A 21,987-nucleotide genomic window follows, 5' to 3' on the forward strand; every position below is an offset into this window, starting at 1 on the left:
AGCCACCCAGGTGCCCCAAGATTTTTAATTTTTTTAATTAAAAAATTGTTTTGGTCACACGGGTTTGTGGAGAGTGGTGTCTCATTGAGGTTTCCATTATTACTCTGATGACTAATGCTATTGAGCAAATTGAGGACCTATTCAAAGGCTTATTATACATTTATATATCCTCCTTTATCCAGTGCTTGTTCAAATGATTTGTGGATTTTTTTTTCTTGTTGCGATTTCTTATTCTTGGATTTACAGGATTTCTTTATATTCTGCTAAAATTCTTTAAGACTGTGTATTGTGATTTTTTTTTTCAGTTCTGTGGCTCCCAACTTCATTTTCCTTATGGTACCTTTGAGTGAATAATCATGCTTTTAAGTTTTCCCATGGTTTTTCTAGTTAGTGATTTTTAGAAATCTTCACCTATCACAAATTCATGAAGGTATTTTTTTAAATGAAGATATTTTAGTATCTCTTTTTAAATCTTTTAAGGTCCACATTCCAGGGACACTTGGGTGGTTTAGTTGGTTAAGTGTCCACCTTCAGCTCAGGTCATTCCAGCATCTTGGGATCAAGTCCCACAGTGGGCCCCTTGTTCAGCAAGGACCCTGCTTCTCCCTCTGCCTGCCACTCCCCCGGCTTGTGCTCTCTCTCTCTGACAAATAAACAAAAAATATTTTTAAAAATCCATATTCCATTTCATATGGAATGAGGTAATTTTTATTTACACATTCTATTGTCCCCCAAGATCACAACCTGAGCCACAATCCAGTTGGTCACTTAACTGACTGAGCCACCCAGGTACCCCAAGAAAGAGAATCTTAAACAGGCTGCCCACTCAGCAGGGAGCCAAAGGAAGGGCTCAATCTCATGACCCTGAGATTGTGACCTGAGCCAAAATCAAGAATCAGATGCTTAACGGACTGAACCACCCAGGAGCTCCAAGAAAGTTAATTTTTAAGATGCAAGATAATATTGTTGAAACTTGGGAATTTCAAAAGCACAGAAATTAAGGCAAATTTTGTTAAATTAGTTTCTTCATAACTAAGGATGTTTATTCAATGTAGGACACAATAAATGAATTTAAAAATCCAGTTCAGGTGCCAAGACAATTCAGTGGCAAAAGAAAGGTCTCTTCAACAAATGGTGCTGAGACAACTGGATGTGCACAGGCAAAAGATGTCACACCCGCTTCTTCACGCAATATACAAAAACTAGGATCAAGGACCTAAATGTAAGAACTGAAAATCAGGGGCACCTGGGTGGCTCAGTTGGTTGCGTGATTGCCTTTGGCTCCGGTCATGATCCCAGGGTCCTGGGATCGAGACCCATGTTGGGCTCCTTGCTCAACCGGTAGCCTGCTTCTTCCTCTCCCTCTGCCTGCTACTCCACCTGCTTGTGCTCTCTCTCTCTCTCTCTCTGTCAAATAAATAAACAAAATTTTAAAAAACCTAAAAATCAGACTTTTAGATGAAGACATAACCATAAATATTCATGACCTTGGATTAGGCAATGGTTTCTTTCTTTAAAAAAAAATAAAGATTTATTTATTTTAGAGAGAGTGAGTGAGAGAGCACAAGGGGAGAGGCAGAGGTCACTCTTTCTGAACTTCATCAGTTTTATTGTTTTATTCATGGAATGATCTTCTGGACTTAAAAAAAAATTCAGTCTGTTTTCCATTTCATGAATTTCTTTATCATTTCCTTCCATCTACTTACTATAGTTTTTGTTTTCTTTTTATTAAATTCCTGAGATGGATGTTTCCATTTTTATTTTTAGCTTCCCTTCTGTTATAGTAAATGCTTTTAAGACTCTACAGTTCCTCCTAGGTACTGAAACTTCCAATTAAAAAAAAATTATTTATTTATTTATTTGAGAGAGAGAGTAAGAGAGCGAGAGATCATGAGCAAGGGGGAGGGGTAGAGGGAGAAGCAGACTCCCCGCTGAGCAGGGAGCCCCATGCAGGACTTCATTCGAGGACCCCGGGATCATGGCCTGAGCCGAAGGCAGATCTTAACCAACTGAGCCACCAAGGCACCCTAAACCTTCCCATTCTGATTGTGAATATTTTTCTCCTTGTAATTCTGTCAATTTTGCTTTTTTTCTTGGGGGGCAGAGGGGTAGAGGGAGAGGGTGAGACAGAATCTCACGCAGGCCCCACACCCAGCGGGGAGTCCTGCATGGGGCTGGATCCCACAACCCTAGGATCATGACCTGAGCCTAAATCAAGAGACAGTAGCTTAACTGACCCAGGCACGGAATGTGCCTCTTAATTTTGCTTCTTAAAGTTTGCTTTATATTACATTGAAACTGTTATTCTTGATAATCTGAAGCTTATGAAGTGTTTATTTGTATACCTCATAATGCTTTTATCTTCAAGGACTCTTTTGTCCAGTATTAATACATTTTTAGAGTTTAGAAAAAATGTGAAGCCTAGGGTGATGTTCTCTTTCTCTAGAAAAGATGTTCATTTGTTTGTGCTAGGTGCTTGAAGAGTGTAACAAAAAAGATTCACTGTAAACCAATTTCAAGTAGTGACGCGATTGGGAGTTTGTCTTCAGTCTCTATCAAAGACAATCCATTTCCCTTTTATTTTTACTCCTACCGGGAAGCTCTGGGGGATTACTCACCACTCTACCCTGACCTCCTCCCGAACCCGTCCTCACGAGTGGCTAAAATACTGCCTGGTTTTCAGTAACAGAATCAAGGAAGACGCTCGCAGCCTAAAATGGCAAAATTTCACCCAGATTCTCTCAGGCATTCTAGGAGTTAATACACAGATGCTCAGAATACCTGGAAGTATTTTCTCCTCAGCGGGCGGAGCTCGGGCGTCATTTATCTTGTGCATTCTGGGAGGTGTAGTCTGGGGTCCTTGTAGCCTGCAGCACTTCCGCTTCTGGACGGCTGGAGCGGGGGATTGTGGGAAGTGGTCCAGGAGCTCCTTCTAGGCGGAAGGAGACTCGCTATAGGAGTGCCACGCCGCTGCTCACCGTCCTGTCAAGTATCTTATATCCCAGGGACCTTTCTAAAACTGAACAGGGAGCCAGCGGGACCTCTGCTCTCGGAGAAAGGAAGAAAAACCGCGGCTGGCAGAGGAGGGTGGAGTTGGGAGAGATCTGCGTTCCCCTCCCGCTAAGCCTCCCGCGGGGAGCGCCTGGTGCTTCTCCGGGTTGGGGCGGCCCGGGTCTCGTGGCTCCTGGTCTGAAGGTCTCCTGGCACTCCAGCCGGCTTTCCTCACCGACCAGTCAGTTCTTCCCAGCAGAACAGTGTCATGCGATTTACTTCATCTTTCTTGGTCTCGTTATTCTCATCTTACAAGTAGTGTATCTGGTAGTGGTCCCTTATCATTTTACAGGAATTCGTGAAATGACAACAGCCTTGTGAGGTAGATAATGCTATTATTATCTTTTTAGGGGAAGAGATGACAAAGAATGAAGTTTCATCCCATTTATACAGTCAAGCGGTTACAAGCTTTTTATGCCATTATATTTTTCAATACTGGATACATGCAGTCCAACCACTAGATCTATGCATTCTTAAGATTAACAATAGCTCTTCCTATAAGAGGACTTGACTGCACCAGATGCTGCAAATTGTTGAATAAATTTATGCTAAAATTTACTTGGGAATCATGTCTTAGGTAATTGACTTTATCTGAGGGAGTAATGAAATGTATCTTATCGCCCCTGCTAGCAGATCTGCAGTTCAGAGACCAGCACCTTGGTTCAACCCCCACAGTGATAGGGACACTGGATTATTTTCTCATACATTTACATTTAAAGGGGACAAAGCCCTGACCTCTTATTTTATTTTTTAATTGTTTAATTTAAAGCCCAGACCTCTGAAAAGCACTTCTGGATTCTAAACTTGGTAAGAGGCTTATTGAGCCTCTAACAAGATTTACATGTGCATCTAAAGGTCAGAGAAAAGATCCCAAAAGCCCTGGGTTTCCTATGGAAATGCTTTAAGAAAATGCCCTTATCTTTTGCACAAGGAAAATTCCTTTTTTTTTTTTCTTTTTCATTTACTCTTGGTAAGCTTGTTTGCCCAAAACTTACAGCTGGTAAGAGGCAAAACTGTCATTTGAACCCAAGGTGTTAGAGCCTCAAGTCTATGTTTTTAACCTCAATGTTGTACATAAAAAAAAATAACAGGAAATAGTTCTGAATATGTTCTGAGGAAGTTTTTTTTCCCAACAGGTTTAGAAGATCTTTTGGGGCTTTATACTTTTATGTTCTTATTATAGTAAAATATATGCCCATTATAGAGAGGTTAGGACATACAAAAATATAAAAAGGAAAGAGTAGGAATAACCTGTAATCTCAAGGTTTAGACATAACCACTGTTAACATTTGTAATGTATTTACGCATAGGCGCTGTACTTCAAAGGGTATTTCTTTCTTAAATTTTATTATTTTGGAACTTTATTTCAAATAAATAGGAATTTATTCTTATGGATAAACACAAATGTGCACAGAGAAAATAGTGTAATGCACCCCCCATCAGTCATCTGCAGCCCTCATCAACATTTTGATGAGGCATGGAGCCCGATGCCGACATGAGCTCATGATCCTGAGATCAAGATCTGAACTGAGATCAAGAGCCAGATGCTTCATGGATGTACAATTATTGATAATATTTTAATCATCATAAAGCAGTTACTAAACCATCCACCCCTCATTCATGTTTCCCATCATCTGAGGATAATATTTTTTTTTACAGGTTGGTCGTGAGTCAGGTCGAGTTTCCAGTGCCCTTATGTGTATTTATCAAGATGTTCCTCATCTTAATCCTATTGTTATCTCCATTTTACAAGTGAAAAAAAGGACAGAGTTCACAGAATAAGTGGCAGGATTAGTATTTTAATCTAGGCAGCCTGATTCCAAGCCTGTAGTCTTTTACACATTGCCTTTATTAGCATACAAGAAAAAACCCCACAAGATGTCTTATTGGAGCAAAGGATATTTAAGCTGTGGGGAAGACCGCACCCTGTAAGTGAATGGAGCAGGTGAGTATGACCTAATGAGCAGCAGATATGATGAGGCTTTAAAAATTTTTTTTAATCTTTGGAAAGATTTATTTATTTGACAGAGAGAGACACACAGCAAGAGAGGGAACACAAGCAGGGGGAGTGGGAGAGGGAGAAGCAGGCTTCGGGGTGAGCAGGGAGCCCATTGCGGGACTCATCCCAGGACCCTGGGATCACAACCTGAGCTGAAAGCAGACTCTTAACTGAGTCACCCAGGTGCCCCTCAAAGAGGCTTTTCATGGGAGTATAAGTTATTCACTACAGCTGGGCATGAATACAAAGTGGATTTGAAGAGGAAAAAAATATGGAAGTTTTCTGTTCGTGTGACTTGCTAAAGCATTTGGAACTTCTTTGAGGGCACTGGATAGAAATGCAGGCGAGAATAACTGAATTTCCATGCTATGCTATATCTCTCTGGCATCAGGGAGGAAAAAAATGATTGAAATTAAATATCTGTTCATGTTGATTATACAAGATGTGACTAATGAGTGACCAGCACTCAGGCTCTGTTTGTCAAATGCCAAAATTTTTAAAAAGAATTTATTTATGTATTTGAGAGACAGATCACAAGTAGGCAGAGAGAGAGGGGGAAGCAGGCTCCCTGCTGAGCAGAGACCCAGATTCAGGGCTCGATCCCAGGACCCTGGGATCATGACTTGAGCCGAAGGCAGAGGCTTTAACCCACCGAGCCACCCAGGTGGCCCTCAGATACCAAATTTTGAAACCTGGCTTTAGCGCTTGCTATTTCAGTAACACGGGCAAATTACTTAACCTTCCTCTGCCTCTGGGTCCTGGAAAGCGAAGGAAATCATAGTATTTACATAAAAAACAAGTTGTGACGAGAATCCCGGAGTCTAAAGTGTTTGGGATAGTCCCTAGCATACTCTGAGAACTTCATGAGAGATATGTGTGTAACAGAAGGAATACATGTTTATTATTGACAGTTAGATGGAAACGGAAAGAAGTCTCCATTCTTTTCGCTGCCACAGTTAAGAATTACAGGACAGCGAAAGGAAAGGAAAGCAGAGCAAAGTTGTATTAAAGTACAATCCAAGAGAGGAGCAGGCCAATCGATAGAGACAATGCACCCCACCCCACCCCCCCAAAAACTCCCAGGTGTGGGCTTATATCATTTTTTCCCTTTGGGGCTGGTGCTGGGGTTGCAACATTTGAGAGAAAGTCCTGGATTATGTGATAATTAGCCAACTACACACGTCCTTTTCCAAAATATATTGGAAATGCCTGCACAGGGTAGGAAACTGCATTATTTCTCTTCTGGAGACAGGTCCAACGCGGACAAGAGGTGGCTTTCTGCACAAGTGCAACAAGCACAACAAACCTAACTCTTCCTCTGTCAGGAGGTTGTAACCGCAAATCAGTTGCTACAGGATGGACTAGGGTGGTCTCTGGGCGGTCCTTGTTTGGGGCTCTCTGTCGGGACGTCTAAGGTCCATCCTCTTGTCGCTCATGCCTAGCTTCCTGCCCAACACGTTCAGTAAAGAAGAAATGCAAACATATATTGTAGTGGATGTATGGATATTTTGGGGTATTCCTTTCTGCTCCCCATCTTTATGTCTTTTAAACATCAGTGCTATCATATATTTGAGCAAATAATTTTTTACAGTCACCATTTCATAAAAATCTAATTAGCAGTAATGTATTCATCCCTCAAACTCAGAAGTCTCTCTGAGGAATTAAGACAAAAACCCCGGTTGGGAAACTGATCATACAAGTATGCTGAAGTTTGTCTTTTTACTCTGAGTATGTCTAGCTGTTCCCAAAAGCCAAGTTTTGAATTATTTGTGCCACTCACAAAAGTTGATGTCTACAATGTATTCTGCCTTCACTGCATTTGGGGGGGGGGGTAGCTCTCATTCTTTTTTATATCTAAAAAGGGTCTGAGGAGCGCCTGGGTGGCTCAGTGGGCTAAAGCCTCTGCCTTCGCTCAGGTCATGATCCCAGGGTCCTGGGATCGATCTCCGTCCGCATTTGGCTCTCTGCTCAGCGGGGAGCCTGCTTCCGCCTCTCTTGCCTACTTGTGACTTCTGTCTGTCAAGTAAATAAATAAAATCTTAAAAAAAATAAAATAAAAAGGGTCTGAAACTGCAAAATAAAGGCTATCATTTTATCCCTTCTTTGACTAGTAGTAGTGGGTACAATTTCATTAGTGAAGGATCACGTGATCTACTTCTGTTACAAACTTTTTCTTTTAAGCCTCTGTTCAAATATTTGCTAAGTACGTTTTGTTTGTCAATGGAAAAAACTCAACTTTACTGGCATCAGAGAACTGCTTTACGTCTGCAAAATGGTAAGCCATAAAGCGGGTTCTGGAAGTTGGAAGTCCTCAAACTACCAAGGAGGAGATTCGCTTGGGGGGGAAGAAGGCGTGGTTTAAGGGGGCGGACATAGTCCTTCCTCTTCTTGGGGGAGAGGGGTAATGTAGTCCTCAACTAACAGGGGGCCCCTCAAGCGCTTGCTCCCCCTCGGGACTTCTGGGAAGTGTAGTTCCGGGGCGCCGTATAGTCAGAGACACTTCCGCCCCGGAAAAGCAAGACCGCCACCATCTTTTCGGTCCGGAGGTGAGTCAGCCTTGCACCCTCACGCCCCCTCCGAGTGTTTTCCGCCTGAGCTTGGGACTAGTCGCTACCTAGTCGGCCGTTGTAGGATGGAGAAGTCGCGGCCGCGGGCGGAGGCTGAGCGACTGAGGGCAGAAGTTTGGATTCCCTCGGCTCTCCTTCCCCGCTTACCAAGCAGCGCGGCTACTTCTATCGGTACAATACCTGGCGACTTGTTCTCTGCGCTCTCCTTTCCTCCTCCGTCAAGTAGCGACAGAGAGTAACTCTCGGGTCGAGTTGTGATTCGCAGTAAACGAGACAATTCGTGTCCAGAGCTTTGAAAGGGGGCGGCACGGGATAACGGTTGGCCACTGATAACAGGAGTTCTGTGCCCATCTCCCTTCTGCCTGGAAGCCCCGGTGCAGGGAGCGGGGCCGGGGCTCTGGGAGCAATGGCGCGGCCCCGCTGCCAGCCTCCGGGACACCGAGCTCTTCCCGAGCTCTCCACCTGTCTCCTTCAGGAGCCCCGAGCCTCCCGCGCCCGCGCCCGGGGATGTCCGCTGCAGTTTATCCCCGGGGCAGTTGCCGTTGTGCCGTCCCACTGCGTCCTGCTCTTCGCCGTCCCTGACTTCGGAAAGGGGAGGAAGGACGGACTTCTGGGTGCGTACTAGCGAAAGTTCTTTTTCTTTTCTTTTCTTTTCTTTTCTTTTCTTTTCTTTTCTTTTCTTTTCTTTTCTTTTCTTTCTTTCTTTCTCTCTTTCTTTCTTTTCTCCTTCTTTCTTTTCTCTTTCTTTCTTTTTCTTTCTTTCTTTTTAAAGATTTTATTTATTTATTTTACAGAGACCACAGGTAGGCAGATAGGCAGGCAGAGAGAGGGGAGGAAGGGAAGCAGGGTCGCCGCTGAGCAGAGAGCCCGATGCCGGGTTCGATCCGGGGACCCTGGGACCACGACCCGAGCCGAAGGCAGAGGTTTCAACCCACTGAGCCACCCAGGCGCCCCGCGAAAGTACTTTCTTGAGGAGTCCTCTCAGTTTTCCGTGCATCGGGTTTCAGTCATTCGGTCAGTGACTTACTAGGGAAATGTTCCAGTATTTGCTGCATCCACCTGCGGGTGTTCCATTTCCTTGTTAATATGTGTGAATGTGTAGGTGAGTTTTGCTTTTTGTGTTTTGTTTTGTTTTTGTTGTTTTTTTAACCACACGCACGTGTATTTATTTTGGGAATTTACGACCTTCTACACTTCCTTTTTGCTCTTTCTTGTTTGCAGTTTGGTTTCCTTTTACTTGCTCTCAGCTGGTTTGGAATAAAAACGGCTGCTTGTCTTAGATACTAAAGGTAGCCGCTGTGTATTCTCATTCTGAGAAATACAGAAACGAAATCTGTACTTGATATTTGATGATGGCACCTCATCACCACCACCTTTTTTAAACTGGAGGTCAGGTTATCGGTCTGTATTTTGTTACAACAACCCTCGAAATTGGTCCTATCGTTCTTGGGCTTTTTTTTTTTTTTTTTTAAGATTTTTTTTTTCTAATTCATTTGACAGAGATCACAGGTAGGCAGAGAGGCAGGCAGAGAGAGAGAAGGAAGCAGGCTCCCTGCTGAGCAGAGAGCCCGATGTGGGCTCTATCCCAGGACACTGGGATCATGACCTGAGCTGAATGCAGAGGCTTTAACCCACTGAGCCACCCAGGCGCCCCCCCTTTTTTTAAATAACAAAAATGTTACCAGCATATTTACAAGTGTTTTCTTACCATTGCTTCTTTCCAGGTTCGTATACCTAATGATTGTTCTTCATCTTTGTTCAGCCGAAATGTCTTTTTTTTCTCCCTCATGTTAGTAGTCATTTGGTTGAACATAGAATTCAAATTTGATGATTATTTCCATTCTTCCTTTTGGAGATAGCATTCAGTCCTTTGAGGTCTCCATTCTGTTTCCTTGATTCTGTCAATCAAATTGTCATTTTGTTAGGTAAACTGTATTTTCTTTCTGGAGGTTTTAAGGATTTTTATTGTTTTCAGTTCTTTTTATTTACTCACAGTTTTTAGTTCTTTACATTCCTGAGTTTCAGCATGATTTGTTTAGGATGTATTTATTTTTAAAAAAAATTTATAGGTAGGGGAGGGGCAGAGGGAAAAGGAAAGAGAGAATCCCAAGGAGGCTCCATGCTCAGTGCAGACTTCAAAGAGGGGCTGGGTCTCGCAACCCTGAGATCATGACCTGAGCCAAAATCAAGAGTCTGACCCTTAACTGACTGAGCCACCCAGGCACCCCAGGAGTGTATTTATTTTTATTTATACTGTTCAGAATTGCTGTATATGAACTCAGCAATTATCTTTTGAAATAGGAGCTCTCTCTGCCATTTCTTCTGTTTTCATCATACTCCTCCCATTGAACATATGTTGGAGCCTCTCACTCTATCTTCTGTGTCTTGATTTTTATTTTGCATCTTTCTTTAATCTTATGCACATGGGATAAAAGGCATTTATCAATAAGCCTTTTTGACTTCACCAGGTAAATTGACTTGAAGTGATGCTTTTTAGAAAGCTAATACCAGTGTGGATAAAATGTTACTAGGTGGGCAACAAATTATAAGTAAGAAGAAATAAATAAATTTATTTATTTATTTATTTTTAGTTAGACAAGTAAGAAATTTTTTTTTAAAAGATTATGTTATCCATTTGACAGATCACAAGTAGGCAGAGAGGCAGGCAGAGAGAGAGGAGGAAGCAGCTCCCTGCTGAGCAGAGAACCTAATGCGGGGCTCGATCCCAGGACCCTGGGATCATGACCTGAGCCGAAGGCAAAGGCTTTAACCCACTGAGCCACCCAGGCGCCCTGTAAGAAAAAATTTTAAGTGGGAATTAGGATTTTCAGAGAATAAAGGTGACTTTCATAGGAGAGCATTAGTGTATGAAGTCCAGATACCTTCCAGGTCTTTTTAGCTGTTGTTGGAAAAGACATGTGCAATTAGAGTTTATGATGCAAAGTATCATCTGCTTTTTTGCAGCTGCAAGAAAAAGGGCCTCCTGGTTTTTTGAATTTTCCATCTGCCCGTTTAGTCTGTGGAACAACCTTCTGAGGTGAGTTAAGATATACAGCTCTTATCTTCCTAACGTTATATGGATGGTAAGAATCATTTCGAGGTTTTAAACCTAGGCCATTGACTTTAGAACCCATTTTTTTTTTTAACCTACATGTTAACAGTACCCTTCATTTCCTACATCCTCAGGATGAGCCATTCTTATAGTAGGAATACTGCATTTGGTTGTCCCGGTTCACTGTCCAGTGGCCCCTGGCTGACAGACTTAGGGGTTGGAGTCTGCTCCATGCTCTGCTCACGGTGCTGTATGTAGCCTCTGCAGCCTGGAAGTAGGAGAGCTGTCGTTTAATTTCTGCAGAGATCACCTGGGCTCCCTGGCCTGCATTTCATGGCTTCTTTGTCCTTCCCCAGTTATGTCTTCTCAGGACTCTGACCTTCCCCAGAAAGAGCAGGAGAAAATGACCAAGTTTCAGGTAAGGAATTCTTTTCTGTCTCCTTAGATGTGATTTCATTTCTCACAGATTAGGCTCATCTTTCTCTTCTTTGGAAAAGTTAATGGAAAACCGCAGATTTTGAGTGCGTGTTGTATGCCAGGCTATGTGCGCGCGTGTGTGTTTAGTTTTATCTTTATTGTTTCACAAGACAATTTTTGGAAAAATAATAAAAGTTTGAAATAGACCAAAAGAATTTACACTACTGCCTTGCTCATTGGCCAACTCTTTGTAATTTACCTTATGCCTTTTTCACTTGCATTTGTAACTTTGTATTTGTAGTATTGGAAGTGATGGGATACATAGTTGATCCTCAAATAATGCAAGGGTTAGAGACCCTGACCTCCTTGAAAATCCACATGGAACTTTTGACTTCCCAGAAGCTTAGCTCTTAGCTTACTGCTGATCAGAAGCCTTACCAATAGCACCAACAGTTGATTAACACATATTTTATATGTTCTCTGTATCGTATATTGTATCTTACAGTAAAGTAAATGAGAAAAAGAAAATATTATCAGGAAAATTGTAAGAGAGGATCCATTTTTAGTGCTGCAAAAAGATATGCATGTAAGGTGGACCCATGCGGTTCAAACCCTTCTTGTTAAAGAGTCACCTGTACTTAGATACATTAGAGAAAGGCTTAATAACTCTTTTATTAAGGTTAGTAAGATAAGGGGCGCCTGGGTAGCTCAGTGGGTTAAGCCTCTGCCTTCGGCTCAGGTCATGATCTCCGTGTCCTTGGATCGAGCCCCGCATTGGGCTCTCTGTTCAGCAGGGAGCCTGCTTCCTCCTCTCTCTCTGCCTGCCTCTCTGCCTACTTGTGATCTCTTTCTCTCTCTGTGTGTCAAATAAATAAATAAAAATCTTAAAAAAAAAAAAAAGATTAGTAAGATAAGGAAAAACCAAGTTGGAATAGGAGTGAAAAAAAACGGAGTGTCAAGGCAAATTTATGACAAAAGTAATGATCGTTAATAAGTAAATATGTGCAAATGTTAACAAAAGCTTTCTAATTATTTATTTCACTTAGATTGTCCTATTTGGTCAGAGTCTAGAGATTCAGGAACACTTGTACTCTCTTGCATGAAAGGTGAATTGGGAAAACCTTCTGGGAGGGAAATCTGCCACTGTGCTTTGAAAATTTTGAAAGTGTTTATTCTGTGGCTTTGCAGTTGCTACTTTTAGCTAAGGTCTCAGTAAAAGGATCTCTGCAGCACTGATTAAAATTAAAAATCTGGGGCCATCTGGGTGACTCAGTTGGTTAAGCAACTGCCTTCGGCTCAGGTCATGATCCCAGGGTCCTGGGATAGAGCCCTGAATCGGGCTCCCTGCTCTGTGGGGAGTCTGCTTCTCCCATTCCCTCTCTTTCTCCTTTTCTCCCTGCTTGTGCATTCTCTTCTCTCTCTCTCTCTTTCTCTTGCTGTCTCTCAAATAAATAAAATCTAAAAAAAAAATGAAGATCTGTAACTATATGTGATTTGGATGATGGAAGATATATCATCAGTTCTAAGGGAAGTTAAACTCTGTGGTCATAAAATGGAATGAGACACTATGACAATGATAATTGTTCAGGTTTATTGAGCAGTTAGCTACATGCTAGGCACCATTCTATGTGCTTTACAAATACTCATCTAATGTTTTCAAACAATTTGTGGTACAGACATCATTAAAGAGAAGTGGAAATAGAGATAGTGGGAAGTTAAGGAATTTCCCCAAGGCCCTAGAATTAAAACTGTGAAATTTGAGCTTCGTGCTTTCACCAGCTGTGAATGCTGCAGGTAGATGCAGCACGTACGTTGAAAACATGGAAGAGCTGTGTGCTTGTCCCGGGAGGGCTGCCCAAGGCCTGTGCACACTGCTGACATTATGAACAGCGACAGAACCCAAGCCTTGTGGGGTGCTCGAGAGGGGACAGGGAGGGGGGACACTCTGGGACTAAAATCTGCCTGGGCACCCTCCAAAGTGGCAACCTTTTTTTGGGTAATCCTCTATCCTCCTCCGTGCTGCCCCTTTTCCAGTGGAGCTTGTGGGGTTGAGGTTGTGTGCGTTTGATGTGTAGGAGGCGGTGACATTCAAGGACGTGGCGGTGGTCTTCACCGTGGAGGAGCTGGGGCTGCTGGATTCCACCCAGAGGAAGCTGTACCGAGATGTGATGCTGGAGAATTTCAAGAACCTGGTCTCAGTGGGTGAGGACAGTTGCCCCATGACACCCCCTTGAGAGTCGGTGTCCTTAGTTGTTCAAAGCTTTGGACCTTTTGAATTAATTCCCTGACCCTGAAGACTCAGGTTTTTCTAATCCCTAGGACTACAGGCATAGGTTTTCCTTGTTTTTCTGCTCAGGTAAAATTCTGTCCAGGGGTTATTTTGCCCCGAGGTGACATTTGGCAATGTCTGGAGACAGGTTTGATTGTTACAGTTGGTTGGGGGAGGGGCTCCACTGGCCACCGATGTTGCTAAACCTCCTGTAGTGCACAGCTCAACCTCCAGGACAAAGAATTAGCCAGTCCAGAATGTCAGCGGTGCCCCAGTTGAGAAACCCTGACTCAATTAATTACAAATGGGAAACATAAATATAAATTGGCTTTTACACTGTGTCTTGCAAATACTTTTTCAAATTGTGGTTGTGACCCATTGGTGGGTCATGGCATTAATTTAGTACCCTGTGCTGGCTTTTTTTTTTTTTTCAATAAAATAGAATAAGGATAGAAACTAGAAGAATTCCTCTCATTGCAGCAGAAACTGACCATTTGCAGTGAGTGGTGTGAGAGTGTCGGAAGTATGGTGAGAACAGACATTGGCTGAATCTAATTTTATCTCTATCTAGACATGAACTAGGCCTAAGTTTACCTATTAGGTTCATGATCAGAAGAGTTCAAAAAATACCACTTTAAAGGTTCTGAGGGTTGTAGAACTTGGACAGAAATACATTTTAGCCATGTGTGTATCTTAGAAGTGTGTATCTGCCCTTTTACAGGACATCTTCCCTTCAAGCCAGAGATGGTTTCTCAGTTGGAAGCAGAAGAAGAGCTTTGGATGATGGAAGGGGAACCCCAAAGAAGTGTGACCAGTGAGGACCCCATGGCTCTTTGTTCAGGTACCAGCTAATCTGCGTCTCACCACATCCGTGCTTACCACACTTGTCTGAGCTCTGTCCTCTCTTCTGCACTGGGACAGCAGCCTCCACGTTGGTCTCCCTGCCTTCTCTCTTGCCCTCCTGTCATCTGTTCTCCATATGGTACCAGAGTGATTCCTTAGAAAGCAAGTGAGGTCATGCCATTCCTCTGCTGAAAAGCCCTCCAAAGACTTCCCGTTTCGCTCAGAGCCCTTGCAGTGGCCTACGAGACCCTCCCTGATCTGGATTTCTCACCAGGTTCCTTTTTGATCAGCCTTGCTTTTAGCCTGGCTTAGGTCATTCCTGGCTCCTCTGGGGCATTCTCTCTGCTGCTTCCGGGCCTTGGACCAGCTTCCCCTCTGCCTGGGCCAAGAGTCTGCGGCCACTCCCTTACTAGGGTCTTTGCTCGGATTTCATCTGCATCCGCTGGGCCTTCTGTGTCTGCCCTTTCAAACCTCATCCTCTCTGTTCTCCATCCCCTCACGCTGCCTTATTTAGTATCTGAGTACTGATCACCTCCTGACCTACCAACACGTTTTTGTTTACTTGCTCACCATCTGTCTCCCCTTGAAGTAGGAGTTTTGGCAGTTTCATTTGTTGTGTCTACTCAAGGCCTTGGATGGCCTTTCTGCATAGGAGGGGATCCTCTGCACTTGTTAAATGATTAAATTATTTAAATAGTCACAGTCCTTATAGGAGTGAGCTATGATACCAGCCTTTCTTGGACAGGAAAGAATGCCTGGTTCATGTCCCCAGCCGCCGATTTCTTTCCCACCAAGCCTTTCACTGCCTACCACCCCCCCACTTTCTCCTGCCCTGTCCCTCTTCATTTTTCACCTCACTTTCCCATCTCCTTTCCTTTCTTTTTAATTTACATATTCCTCAGTTCTACTCATTTAGAAATTAAAAACTCAATATCCCCAGGGGTGCCTGGGTGGCTCAGTGGGTTAAGTCTCTGCCTTCGGCTCAGGTCATGATCTTGGGGTCCTGGGATCGAGCCCCACATCAGGCGCTCTGCTCAGCGGGGAGCCTGCTTCCCCCTCTTTCCCTCTGCCTGCCTGTCTGCCTACTTGTGATTTCTGTCTGTCAAATAAATAAATAAAATCTTAAAAAAAAAAACACAAAAAAACTCAGTATTCTCAGAGCAAGTAAATTCATTTGCTCTCCCTCTGCTTGAAAAATGAAACAGAGAAGCCTGTTTGCAAATGTGTTAAATTAGGTGACAAATTCTGTGAGTAATTTATGGATGTACTCTCTGATAGGGACCCTTGTAACTATTTTGGGCCCATCCACATAATACAAGATAACTTCCCCATTGCAGGATTCTTTTTTCTTTTCTTTTTTTTTTTTTTTTTTTTTGAGAGAGTGCACACATGCAAGGAAAGGAGGGGAGGAGTGCGGGAGGGGCAAAGGGAGAGGACGGGAGAATCTTAAGCAGGCTCCATGTTGAGCCTGCTGTGGGGCTTGATCCTACAACCCTGAGATCATGACCTGTGGCAAAATCAAGAGTTCGTTACTTAACTGACTGAGCCACCCAGGCGCCCCCCAACCCCCATCTCAGAATCCTTAATTTTAATGAAATCTAAAGTCCCTTTTGTCACGTACATGAACATATTCACAGGTTCCAGGGATTAGGGCATGGACATCTTTAGGGGCCATTTGATTGGCCTACCATACCTAGAAATGTGTACATATGTGTTGAGACTTTTTTAGTTTATATTATTTGAATGTAACTTTACATTTAAGCAAATTAATTATTGAGGACTTGGTACTGCCGCTCCCCCCATCCCAAACATTTTAAGCCGGTGCTTCCATTCATTTTTAGCCACAATCTTCAGTCATATATTTTACATCTTGACCTAGCATGGGTGTAATGTATGTACGTATTTATGCGTGTGTTTGTAGCTGAAACAAGCGTTTCGTGTAGTGTTATCCTTACCGTTTGTGTACGCTTCTCATATTCTATTTTTCTTTTTAACCATTTGTTCACTTATGGAATTGGTTTCATAGTTCATTAATGCATCCCAACAATTCGAAAAATTCTACGACAGTGGAGATAACATAACGAAGAAAACAAAACGCATGTTTTCTTCATAACTGTTATACTCTAGTGGGTCTAAAAAGACAAGAAAAAGTTAGGAAGTATACAGTTAAGTCAAATAATACGTGCTGTAGGGAAAATAAAGCAGCATCAGCCAAAGGCGAAGAATCAAAGGTGTTATGGGAGTGGGAAGGAATTATTTTATATTGGGTGATGAAGAAGGCCTTACCCAACTGAGCACCATTTGTGTGAGGACCTAAAGGGAATGAATAAAAAACGAGGCCTTGTGACCTTCTGGGAGAGTTTAGCTCCCCTCTTCCTCTTCAGGGCGGCCTTTGCGAGTGCACGGTGCTTTGCTGCTTTCTTTCTCCCAGGGTGAAAGTCCGAGAAAGTCGGTCATACAAGGTTAGTTTTCCCTTTGCCGTTTCTTTCTAGAGCCCTCAGTTACTACTATGAATGTTAGTATTCCAACCACTTCCCAAATTTACTCTTGGAAGAGAATTCCTGCCAGGACCTAAATTACTAATTTCTCCCATCCAAGTACTAAATAGGCCCGACCCTGCTTAGCTTCTGAGATCAGACAAGACTAGGCGCGTTCAGGGTGGTCTGGCCATTTCTGCCTACGATTTGAGCTTTTGTAACTTAACCAGGTAGAATCCCTCTTGTGATAAGCCTACTGAGGAAAAGGTGAGGAGAATTTTTTTGTTCTTTTTGGAATGATTTCCCTTTATTGTTAAAGGTTTTACAAATTGTGTTCTGCTTATAAAATTACACAAACTCATTGTGGAAAGATTAGAAAAGTACAAAAAAGTACAAAAACACATTCATTGTTTTCTCTTTCAAAGATAACCACTGTTAAATTTGGAAATGTATCCCTATCTCTATCACTATCACTCTCTATAAAACTTTGTATATTTTTTTTATTAAATTTATTTTTTTTAATAAATGTATAATGTATTTTTATCCCCAGGGGTACAGGTCTGTGAATCACCAGGTTCACACATTTCACAGCACTCATCATAGCACATCATAGCACCCTCCCCAATGTACATATCCCCACCACCCTCTCCCGTCCCTTCACCCCCCAGCAACCCTTAGTCTGTTTTTTGAGATTGAGTCTTTTATGGTTTGTCTCCCTCCCAATTCCACCTTCTTTCCTTTTTTCTTTTCCTATCCCCCAACACCCCCCGCACATTGCATCTCCACTTCTTCATATCAGGGAGATCATATGATAGTTGTCTTTCTCCGATTGACTTATCTCGCTAAGCATAATACCTTCTAGTTCCATCCACGTTGTTGCAAATGGCAAGATTTCATTTCTTTTGATGGCTGCATAGTATTCCATTGTGTATATATACCACATCTTCTTTATCCATTCATGTGTTGATGGACATCTAGGTTCTTTCCATAGTTTGGCTATTGTGGACATTGTTGCTATAAACATTCAGGTGCAGGTGCCCCTTCGGAGCACCACGTTTATATCTTTAGGATATATACCCAGTAGTGCAATCACTGGGTCATAGGGTAGCTCTATTTTCAGTTTTTTGAGGAACCTCCACACGGTTTTCCAGAGTGGTTGCACCAGCTTGCATTCCCACCAGCTGTGCAGGAGGGTTCCCCTCTCTCTGCATCCTCGCCAGCATCTGTCATTTCTTGACTTGTTAATTTTAGCCATTGTGACTGGTGTGAGGTGGTATCTCATTGTGGTTTTGATTTGTATTTCCCTGATGCCGAGTGATGTGGAGCATTTTTTCATGTGTCTGTTGGCCATCTGGATGTCTTCTTTGCAGAAATGTCTGTTCATGTCCTCTGCCCATTTCTTGATTGGATTATTTGTTCTCTGGGTGTTGAGTTTGCTAAGCTCTTTATAGATTTTGGATACTAGCCCTTTATCTGATATGTCATTTGCAAATATCTTCTAGGTGAGGAGAATTTTAATTGATGTTATTATAGGATGGAGTATGGATTGCCTCTGTGGCCTGCAGCCATTTGATTTCACACTTATAGCTCTCATACTAAATTATGAAATTTATGGTCTGAATGGGTTGCATTTATGCTTAGTGGATAAGTCTGTTGACCCCACTCTTTGCTTCCACTTGCATGGAAAAACATAAAAGGATAAATGATGTTGTACAAACATGACCCTCCCCCTGGTTTATTGAGGCCTTATCCCATGGCCTAGATGTGGAATCCTGCCATTTTTCTACCAAAGCATTTGCTTGTCCTCATCTCTGAATATTGCTTTTTCTTACAGGCAGCAAGAATCAAAATGAGATGGAGGCCCTTCGAAAAGTTGCACTGAAATACCTTTCCCATGAAGAACTATCCTGCTGGCAAATCTGGAGACAGGTTGCAAGTGATTTAACCAGGTGTCTTCAGAGAAAGCGTTCCCAGTTACCACATGGTGATTCCATTCAGGTTTCTGAACATGAAAATAGTGTCGTGAATCATAAAGGAAATGGCTCCACTTGCACTGCCAATCAAGAATTGTCAGTTTCGAGAACCCAAGACACCTGTGGGAACACATCCCTGCGTGAGTCACAGAATCAGAGCGGAGGTCCGCAAGTTCATGGGAAAAATAACCGGCATATGTGTGAAGCCTTCATGAAGAGATCGCCCGTCAGTGATCATAGTAACCCTGACACAGAACAGAAACCTTATAAGTTCAACACATGTGGCAAAAGCACGAGTGACGGCTTCATTCCTCACGTAGCCCCAGGAGAGGAATTCCATCCATGTCGTGAGTGCGGAAAGGGCGTTGGGTATAGCTCGGCGCTTCCACGTCATCAGAACGTTCGCACAAGAGAGAAATGCTCTAGTCAGAACTCACATCTGCAGACCCATCAGAGAATTCACCCAAGAGAGAAACTCAACAAATGTCGTGGATCTGAGGGTTGCTTTAGTAAGAGCTCTTTTCATCAGCTTAACCACACGGGGGAGAAGGCCTATAGATGTGACAGTTGTGGCAAGGGATTCAGCAGCAGCACAGGCCTTATCATTCATTACAGGACTCACACTGGAGAGAAACCTTATAAATGTGAGGAGTGTGGGAAATGCTTTAGTCAGAGTTCAAACTTTCAGTGCCACCAGAGAGTCCACACTGAAGAAAAACCATATAAATGTGAAGAGTGTGGTAAGGGCTTCGGTTGGAGTGTCAATCTTCGCGTTCATCAGAGGGTCCACAGGGGTGAGAAACCCTATAAGTGTGAGGAGTGTGGGAAAGGCTTCACTCAGGCTGCACACTACCACATACATCAGAGGGTCCACACTGGGGAGAAGCCTTACAAATGCGATGTCTGCGGTAAGGGCTTCAGCCACAATTCGCCATTAATATGCCATCGGAGAGTCCACACTGGAGAGAAACCATACAAATGTGAGGCGTGTGGGAAAGGCTTTACCCGCAATACAGATCTTCACATCCACTTCCGAGTTCACACGGGAGAGAAACCCTACAAGTGTAAGGAGTGTGGGAAGGGCTTCAGTCAGGCTTCTAATCTTCAAGTCCATCAGAATGTCCACACGGGGGAGAAACGATTCAAATGTGAAACATGCGGGAAGGGCTTCAGTCAGTCATCAAAGCTTCAGACCCATCAGAGAGTCCACACTGGAGAGAAGCCATACAGATGTGATGTGTGTGGTAAGGACTTCAGTTACAGTTCCAATCTGAAACTGCACCAAGTGATTCACACTGGAGAAAAACCATATAAATGTGAGGAGTGCGGGAAGGGCTTCAGTTGGCGATCAAATCTTCATGCTCATCAGAGAGTCCACTCTGGAGAGAAACCCTATAAATGTGAGGAGTGTGATAAGAGCTTTAGTCAGGCTATAGATTTTCGGGTACATCAGAGAGTCCACACTGGAGAGAAACCCTACAAATGTGGTGTATGTGGTAAGGGCTTCAGTCAGTCCTCTGGTCTTCAGTCCCATCAGAGAGTCCACACTGGGGAGAAGCCATACAAGTGTGACGTCTGTGGAAAGGGTTTTAGGTACAGTTCGCAGTTTATATACCATCAAAGAGGCCACACTGGAGAAAAACCTTATAAGTGTGAGGAGTGTGGGAAAGGCTTCGGAAGGAGCTTGAACCTTCGCCATCATCAGAGGGTCCACACAGGAGAGAAACCCCATAGGTGTGAGGAGTGTGGTAAGGCCTTCAGTCTCCCCTCAAATCTTAGGGTCCATTTGAGTGTCCACATTAGGGAAAAACTGTTTAAATGTGAGGAGTGTGGTAAGGGCTTCAGTCAGAGTTCACGTCTTCAGGCCCATCAGAGAGTCCACACTGGAGAAAAACCATACAAATGTGACGTCTGTGGTAAGGACTTCAGTCACCGTTCACGTCTCATGTACCATCAGAAAGTCCACACTGGCAGAAATCGTTAAAAGTGAAGACTGTGTTAATGGCTTTGGTCAGGATGCATGTTGTGCGTTTGGAGAGTCTGTGCTGGTAATAAACTATCAAGCATTGAGAGTGGAAAGGGATTTCTTCAGATCGAATCTTTCTAACAAATCCACTAAAATGATGACATGGGACCATAATAATAGGAATAGAACTAATATTCAGGGCAGGAATGGCTTGCAGCTCTCTTGGCAAGATCCAAGTGATATAAATGGTCTTTAAGAGTGAATATATGCCCCCCCCCAAAAAAGTGAATATATGCCTAAGAATAAGGCATGAGAAGGATATTTGCCATATACTAGCTAGTTTGGGGGGGGGGGGTCAGGAAAGTTTTTAAGATAATTTCCCCTTTAACTTACGTTTTATACTTATTTACGGTGACTTATTTTTACGGAAGCTGTAAAGCTATGAAAAATGAATAAAATTACTGACTAAAATTTCCTGTAACCAAGAACTCATAATATGATTGCTCTATTTCCTATGGTATATTGGATTAGAATTAAGGAATAGGTCCCCAGTGATGAATCTTCAATCTTCAGCAGTAAATTCGTATCTGCTGCAGGTGTATGTAAAAGAATGATCATTGTGTCATTATTTATAATAGCAAACATAGAAACCATCAAATGGATTGCTGAAGTATTTTATGATTTATTAATCCAGTGGAACACTATGTAGACATCAAACGGGAAAAGGTAAATTTGTAATTAAGTATGTTGGAAGATGTCCAGCATATATTAACCTGAAAAAATAAAGCATGGGATTTTTGTGTGATCTCATTAAAAAAAAAAAGTGTAGATAAAAAGATACTTAGTTCTAGCTACTTATTGCTAAATGATGAGATTTTGCTTCATACTTATTTTTACATTTCTTTAAACTTACTGTTTTGAAATAATATCAAACTTTACAAAAAATGTGAGGCTTGATCTCACAATCCTGAGATCATGACCTGAACCAAAATCAAGAGTGGGACACCTAGGCGCCCTTCTACCACCAATTCTGAATTGAACATTATAGTGTTCTTTCTAGCCTCCCCCCATTACAGACTGCATCTTTGTTCTCCAAGAATAAAAAAAATTTGGCTCCAGTATCATCCACATATTCACTGGAGAGTGTAAACATGCACCTGACTACAACTTAGGGGTTCTATTCATGGAATAAGAATGGCGTATTGGGTAACTAGTGCCAGAGGTGATTTGAATGGCATAGTGTTTGCACCATAACTTTTCCCTTTCTCAGAGCATTGACTCTTTAAACCAAGTAGAATCTCATAGGACCATGAAGAAAAGTAAAAGAAAAATCCAAAGATGGGCATATCCCAGTGAGAACGCACCGGATAGTG

At 42.7% G+C, this 21,987-nt stretch overlaps 1 protein-coding gene across 7 annotated transcripts in view; it reads left to right on the plus strand.

Annotated features, from left to right (window-relative positions):
- The window catches only part of LOC125089187 (zinc finger protein 227-like), a 95,028-nt gene extending 74,143 nt beyond the window's left edge, over positions 1–20,885 (plus strand). The window contains exons 1-7 of one of the 7 annotated variants that reach the window (XM_047711173.1): positions 7,544–7,596; positions 8,093–8,231; positions 10,582–10,654; positions 11,026–11,087; positions 13,162–13,288; positions 14,077–14,196; positions 18,510–20,885. In XM_047711173.1, the coding sequence (XP_047567129.1) occupies positions 11,028–11,087; positions 13,162–13,288; positions 14,077–14,196; positions 18,510–20,632 (2,430 nt within the window). In that variant the 5' untranslated portion in view covers positions 7,544–7,596; positions 8,093–8,231; positions 10,582–10,654; positions 11,026–11,027 and the 3' untranslated portion in view covers positions 20,633–20,885. The other 6 variants (XM_047711181.1, XM_047711175.1, XM_047711172.1 and 3 more) reach the window with 6 other exon arrangements.
- The last annotated feature ends 1,102 nt before the right edge of the window (positions 20,886–21,987 follow it).

Source organism: Lutra lutra, chromosome 17 (assembly GCF_902655055.1).
Source record: "Lutra lutra chromosome 17, mLutLut1.2, whole genome shotgun sequence".
Lineage (NCBI taxonomy): Eukaryota > Metazoa > Chordata > Mammalia > Carnivora > Mustelidae > Lutra > Lutra lutra.